Consider the following 18,768-nt stretch of genomic DNA (forward strand, 5'->3'; position numbering starts at 1 on the left):
GTTGTTACCCGGAGAACTTTTACTGAGAGTATCAGTCTTGCCTCTGGTGTAAATTGAGATATATGCGGATATCTGTAACTGCCACCAATTTGTTTTTTACTGTTTTTATGTATCTGTCCATGGAAGTATAATCTTAGCAAATAGGTCGACGGTTTTAGAAATCGTGCTCTGTGGGGGAAAAAAGAAAACTCCCGAAAGCAATGTTGATTAGTCATCTTAATTGACAGTTTGGTAAGTAGGAACAAGACTGCAGCTGCTGCCTTGCTGTAACCCTGAACTCTACACGCCGCAGTGACAAAGCACTTGACTCTTCTCCCATGCGCGTGATGGGAAACGAAGCCCCTAACTCTGCTATTGTTATTATTAGTTATTATTGAACAAATAAACTGAAATTCTCCATTTTATTTAAAGCAACAGAGTCAATGCTGAGTATGAAGCAAAATGCTGGCTGTGCCATTATACACCACACATGGTCCCTCCTCATCAGACACTCAGTTCCACGTGACTGGTGCTGACAGTTACATGAAATCCACAAAGAATACTGAATTCACTGAGCCCATGTTGTCCAGTCTCTCAAATCTACCCGTTTTAACTACTACAAAATGAGTAGTTCATCAATTCCATTTCTTGTCCTTAAATGAAAAATGCCAAGAATCACTAAAAATAGCTCAGAAGAGGCCATATGAAAGGAAAAGGGGAAACAAAATGTCCTGGACAAGTCTCCAGCTGAGTAGCTGTCCCCTGAATAATTTATAGTTGATGTTGGTGTGCTTCTCGTTCATTACTTAAAAATGAACTGTCTTACTCTTTACCTGTAGAATAAAAGCTGCAGGAAAGTATTTAAAACTTTTTTCACAAACACTGGTATCTCATTAACCTATGTTTTATTTTGAGTAAATTCATTATTCATTATTTCACATTATAAAAAGTAACCACACACGCATATGCATTCACAAATTAGATCATCTTTATCATACATCAATAGATTTTAAAAAACAAATATTTTCTAATATCAATATAGTTATATGCTGATTGCATTTTGAAATAGAGAAGCTGACAATAGCTTCATACAGTATATCTCAAGAACCGACATTTTAAAATTAAGAATTGTATATGTTCCACAGGCAAATTTGGATGGAAATATTAGCATTAGTACAAATAAATGCTGTTGACATAGCTTAAGCATGATAGCTTGGAATAACAGCTGATTCAAACTAGATTCATCATTTTAAATTAAGTAAGGACAAATACAATCTAAAATGTAAACAAAGTATTTATAAAATAAATTCTTCTAGGAAATGAAATCATCAATCTATTATTTTTAAGGTAGTTGTAGCTAAAAGTTATCAGAAATCTTGATAGAATTTTCATTGCCAAATTGAAATTTCAGAATGTCTAGTTACAACTTTTCACCACAATTGTAGGACTGATAAAATTGCGGACAGCTGTTCGTCTCCTCTGCAGTGTGACTTTTCAATTGGGCTTGGAGATGTGCGAGAAGATGCAATGTCTTTCTTACTCCCCAGACCCTTTCAAGTGATTACCGAAAGCAATTTCAGTTGATTTGGACTTTCATGTAATTTTTGAGTGCTAAAACTCTAGAACAGTTAAATCGATGGTTTCCTGCACGGAGAATGCAGACTGGTCTCGTCTGCAGCAGGGCTAAAAGCGGATTAACTCAAGTTGTTTTCCATTGCACTTCACTATGACATTAGAATTCTGTAACCACATTATTACTCAAGAAATACATAGTATACCTCCTAGGGAATCTAATTTCAAATACGGAAAGTTTATCAACATCAGCTGCCATTATGTGTCTCTCTTTCATTCATTAACCCAAAAAATAAATAAATAAAAATAAAAAAGAAAGAAAGAAAAGAAAAAAGCCCATTGCTTTAGCTTTTGTCCATCAATCACATTATCTCCAGTTGTCTTTGTTTTTGCTTCCTTCATCAAGCAGATGATTTAAGGATTGGATTTTCTCGATTTTCTTTGTCAGGAAAGAAAAGAGGGAGGGGGAGAAGGAGGGAGAAGGAGGGAAAGAGAGAGAGAAGAGAAAAAGAAAAAACAAACCATGAAAAATTTTATCTGTTTAATGCTCACAAATTAAATAAGAAATAAAATCTACTTTAAATAAACAGAATATATGAGGATTCTGATTAAGTGAAAAAGAAATCACACACTAACGATGACTTGGAACTCTTTAATCACCAAACCCTACATACATCTAACATAGCATTCACTTCAATTCAATGACTTTTCCCACTTTTTTGTGTGTAATGACAACAGAAATGAACACAGGCCCAAATATATCAATAGGGCCGTGATGCCTTCCTGTACCTCCTTTAAGACACTGGTACTTCCAAATACCAGAAGGCTCATCTCTAGGACACTAAGAAGCTGGAGAATGTGTTGTGTGCAATTTTTTGGAGAAGCAACATAGAAGTAATACTTCCTGAAATCACTTCATATGCTTATTTTAAGGAAAACGGAGAGATTTTCATTTGGATATAGCACGTCACCGAATCTTGCCTAATACTTTACAGAAACCAGACCAACATAGGAATCAATCCAGCTTTTCCAGTCATGCGGCTGTGCTTTCAGGAGCGAGTCCAGACTAGAACCACAGCATATGGAAACAGAGTTGTGGACTCGATAGCCAGCATCCTGCTAAAAAAAAGCAGCTGTAATACCAACATTTCTTCTCCTTCAGAATATTCAGAAAAGAAAAAAAAAATGATGTGATTTTTTTTAGAGTGTTTCTAGATTCATTTTTTTAAACTCTCAGTTATATGTAATTGATTATATAATTCTATGGATATAATTTTATGTTATATAAAAGATATATCCTGAGCCAGAGGAAATTGAGTCTATAAAAAAGAAAAATGTGCTCAGCAAAGAAAGAACAGATGAAGATAGTAATCTGAAATACAGGAGTATTAGTCTAAATACTAGGTTTTAGCCATCTCTACTTTGAAATGTTCCTATGACATTTAGAAAAATAAGAGAAAGAACTACATTATCGTGTTATTAAATATGTTCTTCGATAGAAGAATTCCAAGCAAACTTTTGAGAGGAAGAGGGCTGAGGGGTGACAGACAGAAGGCCCCTTGAGGGAGGAATCCACCCTCTCGTTGCACAGATGGGTTCCGTGAGGCCCAGATGCCCACCAGACTATACAGAGCACTTCGCTGCCTGCCCTTGACCACAGCACAAGGCGCCAACTCCAGCTCCAAGTTCTCTATAGACCACTACCCCGCCTGCCCTCAAGCCTCAGGACTTTCAAATGGAACTTCAAAGCATGGTCATCTGAGCAATAATCGTAAAGGCAAAGAACCTTCTCTGCAAATAAAAGTACTGTTTGTATTAATGTGCCTAATCTAGAGTATCCATATCATCTTTTATATTTGCTATTGCCTTGTGCTATTATAGTGTCCTTGAGCTCCATTCAGTAAACTCCTAAGTTTTAAATGAATTTGGAATACATCTACATCTATATATACCAAAGGCCAATTAAAATTTAGAAGAAATTATGATATAGTTCAATTCTTTGAAGGGACTAAAGCTTGCAGTTTCTGCAAAAAAGATGCATTTGAGAAATTTCATGAGAAAATCCTCATGAATTCAGTGAAATATGTTTAAAGGGAACCCGAGTCCTATTTAAACTCCCTTCTGATCAGAAGTTTCAGGTGTCTTGTAGGAAAGCACAAAACCTGTCCCTAGGTTTGGGCTTCCTGGCCGATTAGTTCCCCCTCGATACGACCTCTCACCACAGAGATTTGTGGACTCTACCTTGCTAAGTGTTCCAACCACAAGCACCAAAGGCTTCAACAGTTCAAACAGGATATACATAGCGCCCGAAAAGGAACCATGAGGGAAAAGCAGAACAGCGGACCTTTGTAAGCACAAGATGAAAGTGTGAGTACAGTCTGCAGAAATCTCCAGTTTGCGGGGCCCACAGCCCTGGGCTACAGGCTTCAGGAATGTCTCTCCAGGGGCATTAGCTGTAGCCTGTCTCTGAGCACTGGGTAAGGACACACTGCATACGCGAGCCGGATACAACTGTACCCAGCGTCTTCTCAGAGATAAATGGCCTGAATGCAAACACTTCACAGGAGAACAATGGATCTCTGTACTAATGGAAGCCATTTCAAGTTTCTTGTTGATTCCCTAGAGTTCCAGGGTCTTTGTCACATCCCTATCATCTCACATAAAGTAGCCGACATAACAGAGGCACAGGTGAAAATAATTCCTTTTAATTTATACCTTTTCCTCATTACGGACATTGTCTCTTCCTTGGAAAGTATTTAAGTGGGACGGAGAGTGCCTGAGAAAAGAGTAGGACGATCCCCCTGGCCCATCGCTGTGTTACTTACAAGGTAGCCTTTCGTGGTTGCGTGTCTTTACTTCCACTGCTCTTTGGATCAACTGAGTTCCCTGTCCGGGAGGTGCTTGGTAGGGAAGGACCGGGAGAAAAGGAGGTCGGGGTGCTGCTGGCATTGCGGGTGCGGAATGAGTCATCTGAAAGGAATTCAACTACAGTCAGACATGCTGAATGTGAAAGATGAACTTAAGGTTAATGATAGCTTTTTACTTTTAAAACCCATTTTAAATAATAAACAATAAACTGCGCACGTATGTATACACCCATGAAGCCATCACCACCACCAAGAGTGAACACACCCACCCCTCCCTCCTGCACCTTGGCGACCCCTCCCCCACACTCCAGGCAATCTACCTCCGGTCACTAGAAATTAGTTCGCATTTTCTGGAATAGTACATGAATGGAATCCCACAGTACATCTGTCTTCTTTCACTCAGCACAATTGTTTTGAGATGCATCCTTGTTGTGTATATCAATACTTCATTCCCCTTTATTGCTGACTGATATGCCATTGTAGGGATATGCCAAAATTCGTTTCTACATTCTCCTGTTGGTATACACTGGGATAGTTTCCAGTTTTTGACTGTTACAAAGAAGGCTGCTACAAACAATTGTGTACGAATCTGTCTATGAATATATGTTTTAATTTCTTGTCAATAAAAGCCTAGGAGGGAAATTGCTGGACCACATAGTAGGAATATATTTAACTTCATAAGAAACTACCAAATTGTTGTCCAAAGTGGTTGTACCATTTTGCACTTTCACGAGCAATAAACGTTCTGGAGACTGGCTCTGTGTCTTTACACACACGGGACAGTGTTGACTCGTTAGCTCTAAAGATTTTTTTGATTTATCCTGAATGTAAGTCCTTTGTCAGGTATACGTAATACGGTTATTTTCTTACCATCTCTGTCCTGCCTTTTATTTTTTCATGCTCTATTTCAAAGAGCAGTTTTAAATTTGATAAAGTCCAGTATGTTAACTTTTTCTTTTATGATTTAGAGAAAAATTTGTCTATTCCAAAATCACAAAGACATCCTTCTGTGATATTTTCTTCATAAATGTCGTGCTTCGGTTTATCGTGCATGTTGAGATAATTTTGTATGTAGTGTGAGATAAGGACTGAGGTTCAGTTTTTGACTGAGGTCTTTTTTTTTTTTTTAAATAGCTATCCAAAGGACACAAACTTAGTGATTTGAGGGGCACGTGCACCTGAATGTTTATAGCAGCAATGTCCACAACAGCCAAAAAATGGAAAGAGCCCAGATGTCCATCAACAGAAGAATGGATAAGGAAGATGTGGGATATAGATATAGATATTTAGATTATTACTCAGAATATTACTCAGCCATTAAAAAGAAGGAACTCTTGCCATTTGCAACAACATGTATGGAACTAGAGGGTATTATGCGATATGAAATGTGTCAGTTAGAGAAAGACAAATACCGTATGATTTTACTCATATGTGGAATTTAACAAACAAAACAAATGAACATAAGGGAAGGGAAGCAAAAATAAAATAAGATGAAAATTGAGAGGGAGGCAAACCCTAAGAGATGCTGAAGTCCAGGAAACAAACTGAGGGTTGCTGAGGGGGGAGTCTGGTCGGGAGAAGAGATCATTGGTGATGGCATTAAGGAGGGCACTGGATGTAACGAGCACTGGGCGTTATATGCAACTGAGAAATCACTAAATTCTACCTCTGAAACTAATTAAAAAAAAAAGAAAGGATGAATACCCAACTTTTGTAGCAACATGGACGGGACTGGAAGAGATTATGCTGAGTCAAATAAGTCAAGCAGAGAGTCAATTATCATATGGTTTCATTTATTTGTGGAGCATAACAAATAGCATGGAGGACAAGGGGTGTTAGAGAGGAGAAGGGAGTTGGGGTAAATTGGAAGGGGAGGTGAACCACGAGAGACTATGGACTCTGAAAAACAATCTGAGGGGTTTGAAGTGGCGGGGGGGTGGGAGGTTGGGGTACCAGGTAGTGGGTATTATAGAGGGCACAGATTGCATGGAGCACTGGGTGTGGTGAAAAAATAATGAATACTGTTTTTCTGAAAATAAATAAATTGAAAAAAAAAAGCGGATATCCAATTGTTTCAGAATCATATTTTGAAAATACTAACCAATTACTATTGATTCATGTTGGAGCATTTGTGGAAATTCATGACAGTGTAGACACTCCATCTGGACTACTGGAGCTTTCTAGCAAGTGTTGAAATCAAGCAGTTCAAGCTCTCTAAATTTGGTTTTCTTTTGCAAAATGGTTTTGGCTATCCACAGTTCTGTGCATTTCAATTTAGATTTTGGAATCAGCTTATACATTTCTACAGAAAGACTACTGGAATTTTGATGAGGATTCCATCTCTGGATCAATTTAAAAGGAACTGACATCATAACAATATTAAGTTTTTCCATTCACAAACATAATATCTCTATTTAGGTCTTCTTCAATTTCATTCAGCAATATTTTGAATTTTTTAGTGTATATAGAATACACGTTTTGTTAAATTTATCCCTGAAGACTCAGTTTTTTAAGTTACTAAAAATGTTTTTTTTTTAAATACTTTATTTTGTAAAATTTAGATTTATGGAAAAATTGAGAAGATAATTTCCAACCACCCCCTTAACTCAGTTTCCTCTCCTAAAACTTCACTCTAGACTGTTACACTTATTACAAGGAATGAACCAGTAATGAGACATTATATTACTATTAACTAAAATCCATAGTGCATTCAGATTTCCTTAGGTTTTGCCTACTGTCTGCCTCTGTCTCAGGATCTCATTCAGCATACAACATTACCTTCACTTGTCAGCTCTCCTGAGCCTTTCCTTGTTTTTGGTGACCTTACCAGCTTTGAGAGGTATTGGCCAAATGTTTTCCAGGATGCCTCTCAATTAGAATTTAGAGGATGCTCCTCTTAGTATTAGACTAAGTTGTAGGTTTGAAGAAGGATGACAGAGGTAAAGTGCCATTTTCATTACATCATACCAAGGGTTCAAACTATGATATATTTTATGACATTTAATGTATTTTATCCTAGTTTCATAACAGGTCACTAGAAATAGGATTGCTTGAGTCAAAGACTACTTCTTAAAACTAGGATTCTTGAAGAACTTTACCAAACTGGTTTCCAAAAGGGTTCCATGAAGTTTCATACCCACTAACAATGGATACATTGCAGTTTGTGTCCCTGAATCCTTACTGCCGTTCCCTTTCTATCTCCCCCACACAGCCTTGGATGAATGTCGGAATCAATGACAGGCAAAAGTCACCAAACAGTTAACGATGGGTTCATGTTGAGTAAAAACTACTCAATTTGACCTTCCAAGTGATAACTCTGACCTTTCATTTTAGCTTTATTTACCCTGCTCTTTCACACTTAACTCTGCTCCAGCTGAACTGGCCTCCTGCTGCTTCTTCAAGACACTGACCGTCTTATTTATGACTGGTACTCTGAATAGGATATTGTTCCACACCCTTCTCTGCCCATCAGAAATCCCAACATACCTTAGGCTTCATCCCAAATGACATAAACACCTTGGAGCCTGCCTTAAGTCCCAAAGTAAGTACAATCTCTTCTCTATGTGAATATCTCATACTTTTGTTAAGAGATGTTTTGCTCCCTTTTTCTCTTTGTAGATGTGTACTTGTGTGTGACTTCTTCCTCAGTCTGTACTTCATGAAGCAATATATAACAAACTAGAAGAGGTTCCAATCAACAATACTACCTCTCCCCAAAAATAATATTGGGCCCTTAAGACAGAATATTTTGTGAATATTTTAATATTTAACCTTATAAAAGATTTACCTTATAAAATAAATGATTTAAGACTCTGGATGTCAAGTTTTAGGATTCGTAGATCACATACACACTCTTGACTCTCAAGATGACTTAAGAACTAGCAAAGTAAAAACTGAAGAAATCAGTGCACATCATTCAAACTTGTAAAAAAAAAAAAACCACTCTGAATCATTCTTAATGACTTAAGCAAAGAAATTCCTTGGCAAGAATTGTTACAAGTTCATGAATAAATGTGCTCCTTTGAAGTCATCTCTAAGAGGCCAGATTGGATCCATGCAAGTCTGAAGAACCACTTGGGTATAGCAATAATCATCAGCACCATTGAGCTCCAAGCTGAGCTAATTCAAATTGACTTTCCATGTATATTTATAATTCTTAAAGACACTCTGTATTATAAAGTTCATCAACCCTGAATGTTCCCTTAGTGTCTCCTAAAGAATTCACTGATTTAGGGGTTTGAAGTGGCGGGGGGGTGGGAGGTTGGGGTACCAGTTGGTGGGTATTATAGAGGGCACAGCTTGCATGGAGCACTGGGTGTGGTGAAAAAATAATGAATACTGTTTTTCTGAAAATAAATAAATTGGAAAAAAAAAAGAATTCACTGATTTGCTATGATAAAAATAATCAATAGTTTTATTATGTATAGTCCTCACTTCAAGAATTGTTGAGAACTTTAGTTCAAAAACTTCCTATTATCAAATATGTTCAGGTTTCTTAAGCTATTCGTATTCTATCCTGTAGAACCATTTTGTGTACAGCATGTGAATGTCGATGCTTTAATATTAGAAAGGTCTTCCTGATCTGGCAAATGAAAACATACTGCTCACAGAACAGCCCGTGGGCACGTATCTACTCTTCATGAGAGTAAGAACACAGTAAGAGGTAAGAGGAAGACCGAATACTCAAAACATAACCTGAAAGGGAAATGTGACCAAACTTAAAAGAATTCCAGACCTTTAAGTAGATTTGCTGTTCTTTACACTAAAAACTGACCATAGATCAATACTATTAATTTTTAGCTAATATTCTAATGCAAAAACTTAAAAATAGACTTGGAGCCACTAGCAACTTTTAGCAATGTGTTTTCCCTTCTTCATAGGATAATTCTGTGTTCTATATTATAAGCCAGAGGTCAGCAAACTATTAGTCTGTGAACTAAGTCTTGCCTTGCCTGCTTCTGTAAATACAATGTTACTGGGGCAAAACCACACCTATTCATTCTGTACTATTTATGGCTTTTTGCTCAACAGCAGAGTTGAATAATTGTGACAGAAACTGATTTGACCAAAAAAGCTGAAAATATTTACTATCTGGCCCTTTACAGGAAAAGCTTGCTGACCCCTGGTATAAACATTCAAATATATAATATTGTAAATGTGTGGTTGCGTATGATCCACATGAAGCCCTACTATTTTTAGCTTCCTTAAAAATTATGGCAAAAACTTTTCATCTGTGCCCCAGGAGGCCCTTGGCCTACGGAAAAACCTACCCTATCATTGTCTTTTCTCTCTTTCAAAAGCACTGAATGCTGACTCTTGGCTGTGAAAACAATATGACATAGTCAAGTATTTTTTCAGTTGCTAGGGAAAAGTTTAATTATTTGGGCGTTTGATAAAGATGTAAGGTTAGGAAAAACTCTGTATCTAGAAATAAAGAAGTAGGTCATTTAAAGAAAATAACATTTTACTATATGTAGCAATTTTTGGAAGAGCTCAGATTTCTACTTACCAGTCAGTGAAATCACAGAAGTCTTCCCTAACCCTGAGACAGAAGGCGTATATCCTGCCGTAGAACTTTTACTAGAAAAGAACGTGATTTAGTTTAAAATACAAGTATATGCTTCTTTCACTCGTCATTAGGCACTTGGTCTTTTCTAATCTTTTTTAGTGCTTTCTGCTACTTCTGACGATGCACATTTGCTACTTAGAGTACTCATTTATTGTTTACATCCCATGCCTCCCAACAATTCCTCTGTGTTTAACTTAAAAGCATTTTCTTAAAGTTGTTCTCTTGATACTTAGCTACGACAGAGAATATGGGTAAGTTTCACTGGAAATAACTTGTGTTCAGTTCTAATCTCTTTCGCCCGTCTCACAATCACCCTGTTGACTAGGAACTCCAGACAGGTCTACTGAGAATGTCCACAAACATAGCTGAAAATCTAGAGTAAGCTATCTTTAACAAAAGAAAAACATATTCTTCCCGTGCCATGTTATTTTTGTCAATAAATACTTTTTAAAAAAATAATTATGCTTTTTTTTTTTTTAAGATCCCATTTGTTTATTTGACAGACAGAGATCACAGAGAAGCAGGCAGAGAGAGAGAGGAGGAAGCAGGCCTCCTGCTGAGCAGAGAGCCCAATATGGGGCTCGATCCCAGGACCTGGGATCATGACCCGAACCGAAGGCAGAGGCTTTAACCCACTGAGCTACCCAGATGCCCCATTGTCAATAAATACTTTTAAAGACAATTATGTTTACTTAAAATTAGTTTTGTTGATTGGTATGCAGCTATTATGTTATATATGTACAACACTTATAACAAATTGTGGTCACTGAATTTATGCTGATTCTCTCCTCACCTAACTGTTCATAATTCAGTCAGTGGGGCCAAAGGGGAAACCAGACATTCATCTGTTGTAAGAACTGTTGTGATCACTTTACCATAGAAACATGCCAGTGGCTTCTCCATAGAAAGAAACAGTAGCCACAGCATGTGACTGGATGTCCACAAGGGAAGGGGACATGTCCACACCCACTTGGCGGTTGGGTGGCACATGAAATAGAGTACCACCTCCCTCATAAAACAGTACATGGATCCCGTGATGTCACCATATAGCACCACGGTGATCATTTTTCTAGGATGCCACAATATCCATTCTTTTTTTTTTAAGATTTTATTTGTTTGTCAGAGAGAGAGTACAAGCAGGAGAGTGGCAGGCAGAGGCAGGGAGAGAAGCAGTCTCTCCGCTGAGCAAGGAGCCCAGTGTGGGACTCGATCCCAGAACCCTGGATCATGACCTGAGCTGAAGGCAGCTAACCAACTGAGCCACCCAGGCGTCCCCACAATATCTATTCTTACACAAATCGGTAGACTATAGTTTTTCTCACAGAGAATCTTATAGAAGAAAACTTCCAATTTACTGACCTATACAAAACCCCAAATTAATCCTGATTTCACATAAATAAAGACGTATAACTATAAAAGTTGAGTAAAAACATGAAAAGCTGACAGATCATACCTAGGACACTTGTCTAAGTTGCCATACTTTGCATGAAAAGCTTGATTATTAAAAGACTGGCTTCGAATCAGTTTGGATTTCTTGACTTCTTTGCCTGGAATAATAAGCAGAAGGAAAATGCAGCTGCTCAGCACATCTTCAGCTGCTCCAACCCCATCCCCTCGCCAACCTCCTACCGCACTTTCATTAGGCACAAATGTGTCCAGCTTCCTTTCCTTAGTCTGAGCTAACTGGAGTATCCCCTACCCTACTGCCCATCAAGGACTCCCAAAATAATGAATGATAAGAGGTAAAAGGCATTTTAGAATTTCATCTCATGAAGTGACTTTCCCTGCAATTAATTTTTAGAAAAGGGAGACAGGAGACATAAAAAGAAGTTGCTTCTTACTTGTTGATGGGGTGCTTGTTCCAGAAGGTCCAGGAACAGAAATAGGGATGTTCTTGGGCAGAGTTGTTGGTGTCTTAGTGTCTCTACCTAAAACAAACTCTGTTTTAGATTTTTGTCATTTCCTCTGAGCTCCTAGTCTCCATAAACACAAAAGACAACACGGAGAACATGAGTCACTGTCCCTAGCTAAGCAGCATGCTCTTTCCCAAACGGTTCTTACTTTATATATCTACATATTTCAAACTTAGCTATCAGTGACCAATCTCACAATCTTATTGCTGTTATCAGACTTTTAAGTTTTCCTTTGAAGAATCCGAAGGTCCACACTGACTCACACAATTTATTCATGTATTCCTACGTCGGTACCAAACGAAGCAGCCAATTTTTAAAAACAACTTTTAGAAAATGAAAGAAAGAAAAGCAATTTCCCTCATCAAATCCGAAAATCAGCATGAGCTTTCAGAGTGGCAGGATGCAACATTAACTGTATGCCTTAGCGGTGAAGACACAAGGAAACCACTTACGTTTCTTTTCAAAGGTTTTATCACTCATGGGCCTCCCATCATTCTGTTGTTTCTCTTTCTCTAATTGTTCCTATTATGAAAACAGTATGTTAGCATTAAAGGTAAGCACAAATTGATTCAGAAAACTCTTCTAATGAGAAATTATTCTAAGCTTTACAGATGCAAATACAGTTTGCAAAAATGCCTTGAGAAAGAATTATTTTCTCCAAATTACTGTCAAAAGAAGTCAAGGTTCTTTCAGAACCTTGTTCTTTTACTATCTACAGACTTATAGATAGTAAGACTCCTGGGCATCTGTCAGGCTAAAACAATGAGTGTAGTGTCATTGTTGTCATGAGCTTTTATATTCTAGAAGACATCTTCTAATTCTCACCAGCAAAATATTAGTCATATTTTAGTAACATTTTTCTTTGAAAGGACTGAGAGAAAAAGAAATGGCCTTTTGGATATTTTTAAATGTTTAATTGAAGTATAACATACATAAAGTACATAAATTATAAGTGCATAGCTCAATGAATTTTCCCAAAATGAACACACCTATAAAACCAGCTTCCAGATCCAGAAACAAAATGTTACCAGAAGTCAAAGGAGTCCTTTATCCCAACGAACAGAACAAGTAGGCAAGAAAATCAATAAACATACCAAGTTCTGGGCAAACTTAGCTTAACTGACACATATAAAACACTACCCTCAGGGTGCCTGCCTGGCTCAGTCAGTAGAGCATACGACTCTTGATCACGAGTTCAAGCCCCACATTTGTTGCAGAGCTTACTTAAAATTTAAAAACAAAACAAACAAAAAAACACTACATGTGACAACTGAAGAACACGCATTCTTTTTAGTTGCACATATAAAGAAAAACGGAGAAAATAGACAACAGATTAAAAAAAATTCCACTGGTCTGCATAAAAAAAGAACCAAATGGAATCTCTAACACTGAAAATAAAACATGTAAAACTGAAAAACAAAATGTCATTAAGTGGACTCACAAGAAGTTTTATCTATTTTGCCTCCTTTTCCCTCTATTATCTTGACCATGTTGTCTTAAAGTCCTTGTCTGCTAACTCTAATACCAGTATCATCTCCGGGTCTCTTTCTATCACCTGATTTTTGTCTTGGGTTTAGGTCATTGAGTCCTAAACATTTTTAGAGCCTGCTTATGCTCTATAACCTCTATCCTGAACTTCAATCTTTGTCTCAGAAGACTGCTAAAGCAATGTGATTGCTTTTCAAAAGATTTCCACTTAAGTGTTTAATCTCACAGTACAATTCTTCACAGAGAGATAGAACATATAAAGAAGAAATAAATGGGAATTTGAGAACCAAAAAATACACAGTGGGAATAAAAACAATGGATAAGCCCAGAAGCTGAAATGGGGAGGATAGGAGTCACTGACATTGAAGACAGATCAATAGAAATTATTCACTCTGAGTTAACAAAGTTTAAGGAGAAAAAAAAACCAACCTCACAGACCTATGGGCAATATCAAAAGATTTTACATGTGTAATCAAAGACCCAGAAGTAGAAGAATGAACACATATTTATTTTTTAAATGATTTATTTATTTTAAAGAGAGAGCATGTGCACACATGCGTGTGCAAGTAGGGGGAGGGGCAAAGGGAGAGACTCTTCAAGCAGACTCCCCACTGCACCTGGAGCCGGATGCAGGCCTCAGTCTCACAACGCTGAAATTATAACTGAAATCAAGAGTTGGATGCTCAGTCAACTGAGCCACCCAAGCATCCTGAAGAGCGAACACAAATTTAAATAAATAATGGCTCAAAACTTCCCAAATTTGGGAAATAATACACGTTTACAGATTCAGGAAGCTAAGCAAATCCAAAAACAGATAAATTTGAAGCCAATTATGCTTCAAAAGCTAAAACAAGAACAAAAGAAAAAAAAATCTTCAAAGTAGCCAGAGTAAAGCAACATTACACACAGAACGATAATTCGAATGAGAGCTAATATTTTATCAGATGTTCTGGAGACCAGAACACAATTACAAAGTACAGTAAGAGAAAGGTTGTCAAACCAGAATTCTCTGAAAATATCCTTCAGGGATAAAGGCAGATAATACTGTATTTCAGATTAGGGAAAAACTAAGAAAATATGTCAGAAAATACTATACCCCAAAAACAATTAAAGACAGTTCTTCAGGCTGAAGGAGGAAAAAAGAAAACAAAGGGAAGTTTGGATCCTAAGCAATGAATAAGAGTATTAGAAATGGTATAAATAAGAAACACAAAAGTTCACTCTCTTAAATTCTTCAAAGGCACATATCTCACAACTTAGATCAGTTGTCATGAGATGATTGGTGGGGTTTTCAATGCAGATATAATTCACACAAAACTTTTAACATAAAGAAAGGGTAGAAAAGATCTGCATCATTTTTAAATGAAGTGATACAACATTAATAATAGGTAGACTTTGAAAGGTTAAGTATATTGTAACCTCTAGAGAAACCACTAAAAACAATTCTGAAACAGAGAGAGAAAGAAAAAAAGGGGAGAGAGAAAGAACACCAGCCACTAAGATAAGAATGAAACAGGGGTTTTATCACCATGGATCTGATATACATTAGAAGAATATAAGAGTATAAACAACTTTATAGTAACAAATTTGACAGCTTAGATAACATAGAGAATTTTGGGTAGGAAGCAACTTAACAAATTTATAAAAGAAGAAATAGAAAATCTGAACAGTTTTATATCTATTAAAAAGTAGTTGAATCAATTATCAAAATCCATTCTAAAATGGGCACTTTGGACCTTGACTGTTTCACTAGTGAATTCTATCAAACGCTTGAGGAAAAAATAAGACCAATATTATACAAACTCCATCAGAAAATAGAGGGAGTGGTAATATTACACATTTCATTTTATAAGGCCAGAGTAACTCTAATACCAAATTTTAAAGACTCCAAAAATGACAAAAAAGGAAATTATAGACCAATTTCACTATGAATATAGATGAATATTAAAAATTAGCCAAGAATCCAGCAAAAGAGAAAAGGATAAAATATCATCACCAGGTAGAGTTTATCCCTAAAATATAAGATTGATTTAAGCATTGAAAAAAATCAACGTAATTCAATGTTTTAACAGGGTGAAGTAGAAAAAATAAATATCATTTCTAAATATGCAGAAAGAGCATTTGACAAAATTCAATAATCATTCATAAAAACCCTCAGCAGACTAGGAATAGGAGGGAATTCTCACAATTTGATAAAGGGCACCCACATAAAACTTCTTTGTAATAATATAGTTAATGGTGAAAAATTGAGCCCTTTCCCCTTATAATCAGTAAAATGACAAGGATGATGTCTCTTTCACTTTTACTGAACTGGAAGTTTTTTAAAGATTTTTATTTATTTATTTATTTGACACAAAGAGAGAGAAAGCACAAGTAGGCAGAGAGGCAGGCAGAGAGAGAGAGGGAGGCAGGCTCCCTGCTGAGCAGAGAGTTCGATGCGGGGCTCAATCCCAGGACCCTAGGATCATGACCTGAGCTGAAGGCAGCGGCTTAAGCCACTGAGCCACCCAGGAGCCCCTGGAAGTTTTTTATTATACTGGAAGTCCTAGATCTTGCAACTAGACATAAGAAATAAAAGGCATAAACACTGAATAGGAAGAAATAATCTTGCTATACTTAAAGAGAATGTAATGGCTCATGTAGAAAATCTTATTAAATCTAAGAATTCTAGAACAAATACAAGACTAAGATACAAAAACAATAGTAATTGAGAGCAGCAACAAAATTCTAGAAAGTGAAATTAAAAACTATAATTCCATTTATAATAATTCCAAAAACATAATATACCTAGAAATAAATATAACAAAATACTTCCTAAACTCTACATTTAACACTACCAAAAATCATGTAGAAAAAAGCAAAGAAGATTAAATAAATGGAGTGGTAGACAATGTTCATGAACTAGAAAATTCATTGTTAAGATGGCAATTACCTAAATTGATCTATGGATCAATCCTAATTAACATACAACCTAATAAAAATTCCAGCAAATTTTTATGTAAATGTACAACTGGTTCTAAACTTTATATCAAAATGAAAAGGCCTAGACCAGCCAAAGCAATTTCAAAAAGAACAAAGTTGAAAAACTTAACTGACATGATTTCAAGAATTACCAAAATGTTACAGTGATAAAAGACAGTTTGGAATTGCCAAAAAGATAAACATACAAATCAGTGGAACAGAATAGGGAGTCAAAAGATAAACACATACATATATGGACAATTTTTTTTAAAGGTGCTAAAGCAATTCAATAAGACAAGTTTTCAACAAATGATGCTAGAATAATAGAATATTTAGATAGAAAAAAATAGATAAAACTATTTGAAATGGATCACAGACCCAACTGTAAAACCTAAAACTAAAATTTCTGGAAGAAAACATAAGAAAAAGTCTTTGTAATTTTGGGATAGACAAAGGATTCTTGTAACAAACAAGCAGAAACAGTAAGAGAAAATACTGATGAGTCAGACCTCATCAAAATTAAAAAGTGCTCTTCAAAAGGCACTTCAGTGAAAGATAAGCTACAAACTCCAAGAAAATACTCATAAAATGAATATCTGAAAAAGTAGTAGTATTCAGAGTATATAAAAACCCTTATATACCAAAAATTGGAGAAAAACCACTCATTTTAAAATCTAAAAAGAGAGACCCCTGGGTGGTTCAGTCTGTTAAACATCCTGCCTTGGGCTCAGGTCATGATCCCAGGCTCAGGCTATCTATTCAGTGGGAAGCCTGCTCCTCCCTCTCTCCTCTGCTCATGCGCTCTCTCTTGCTATCTCTCTGTCTCTGATAAATAAATAAAACCATTTTCATGATAAAAAAAATTAATAAAAATCTGAAAACAGATTTCATCAAATAAGAGATAAAGATGACCCATAAACAAACAAAAAGGTGTTGAATCATTAGGCATCAGGGATATGCAATTTGAAAGTCCAATGAGACACGACTACGTACCTACCCTATCAAGCTGAGAGGAGATGGGGTAACTGAAGCCCTCCGCCATAGCCAATGGACATGTCAAATGGCCCAGTTTTTGCTTGTTTTTAAGTCAAGCATGCCCCACCATATCACCCAGCCCTTCCATTCCTGGGTATTCCCCCCACCCAAAAATGAAAATATACGCCTCTCCAAAGACTTCTTCATAAATGGTCACAGCAGCTTTATTTCTAACATTCCCAAACTAGAAGTTACCTAAGTGCTTATTAAGGGATGGGTAAGCAAACTGTGGTGTGTCTGTAATAGAGGCTACGACTCAGAAATAAAAAGGCACGACTCTCGATATATACAACAGCATAGATGACTGTCAAAACAATTATGACAGTGGAAAGAAGCATGAGTAGAAAATATTATATATGAATAAATTTATACAAATCCTAGTTACAAGCTAATTTATTGTGACAGAAACTAGATTAGTGGTCTTTGTGGACTGGGGTAGAAGATATGGATTACAAAAGGGCATGGGGAAACTTCTGAAGGAATGGAAATGGCTGGCATGTTGATTGTGGCAATGGGTTCATAAATTATCCATAAGTTAAAATTCATCAAAATGAACACTTTAAATATACAGTTAATCGTATGCCAATTATATGCTTTTTTTAGGGGCTCTCAAATGTAGTTTTCCTTCTAGTTCATAAAAGAGATTTCAAAGGGTCAGGACTCTTCTTTAGTTATTTAGGAAGAAAAACAGCAGTATGAATTGAAGGAAAATACTAATAAGTAACTCATAACAAAGCCCAGCTAATACTGATCAGAAAAATGTGTGTGTGTGTACGTGAAAATAACGTACCATTTCCATAAGAAGTAGTTCTTCTCTTTCTTTCTCTTGATCCAACAAATCTTTTTCATAAAACTTTTTCTGAAACTAAGTTTAAAGTTTAAAATGAAATTATGAGACATTATGTGAGTTTCTGCCGATTTTCAAATATTCTTTCAGCATAAGATAAGGTGTGTGCTTACCGCATCCATGGACATTTCCATTCTGTCCAGCTCTAACACCGTCTGTAAGCAAAGTGGTAAAAATTATTCAGCAGGAATTAAATTAAATCAACCAATCATTTCTCAAAAATACTCTTCTTCCAGAGGGAGGTTCGAAGAGGAGACTTCTCTACTCTGCGGGAGGCTTAATTAGAAAATCTCTTAAGTTCTTCCCAATTTTACGCTGTATTTTTAACCAGCCTCCTAAGGCCAGGATCCGTTTAGACTTGTAAAAGACTTAGACCTTAAGAAGAGCAAGTCTCCAGGTGAACACACAAGTCCACTGTGAACACACTAAACACACGCAAACTAACAAACTTCTAATAACTCCCAGGGCCACTTCTCTGAGTTTTCAGAAACACAAGATAATTTTTGAGTTTTTTTAATTAGTTTTAACTAACTATAT

At 36.5% G+C, this 18,768-nt stretch overlaps 1 protein-coding gene across 5 annotated transcripts in view; it reads right to left on the bottom strand.

Annotated features, from left to right (window-relative positions):
• Positions 1-867: 867 nt before the first annotated feature.
• The window catches only part of PPP4R4 (protein phosphatase 4 regulatory subunit 4), a 103,489-nt gene continuing 85,588 nt past the window's right edge, over positions 868-18,768 (bottom strand). For 2 of the 5 annotated variants that reach the window (XM_044230868.1, XM_044230872.1), the window contains 8 exons: positions 18,345-18,386; positions 18,175-18,249; positions 12,353-12,422; positions 11,829-11,915; positions 11,441-11,534; positions 9,928-9,998; positions 4,377-4,521; positions 2,025-2,670 (listed from right to left, as the gene is read on the bottom strand). In XM_044230868.1, coding sequence (XP_044086803.1) covers positions 2,601-2,670; positions 4,377-4,521; positions 9,928-9,998; positions 11,441-11,534; positions 11,829-11,915; positions 12,353-12,422; positions 18,175-18,249; positions 18,345-18,386 — 654 coding nt within the window. In that variant the 3' untranslated portion in view covers positions 2,025-2,600. Of the gene's footprint in view, positions 1,991-2,024; positions 2,671-4,376; positions 4,522-9,927; positions 9,999-11,440; positions 11,535-11,828; positions 11,916-12,352; positions 12,423-18,174; positions 18,250-18,344; positions 18,387-18,768 lie in introns of those variants that run through there. The other 3 variants (XM_044230870.1, XM_044230869.1, XM_044230871.1) reach the window with 3 other exon arrangements.

This window comes from Neovison vison, chromosome 13 (assembly GCF_020171115.1).
Source record: "Neovison vison isolate M4711 chromosome 13, ASM_NN_V1, whole genome shotgun sequence".
NCBI lineage: Eukaryota > Metazoa > Chordata > Mammalia > Carnivora > Mustelidae > Neogale > Neogale vison.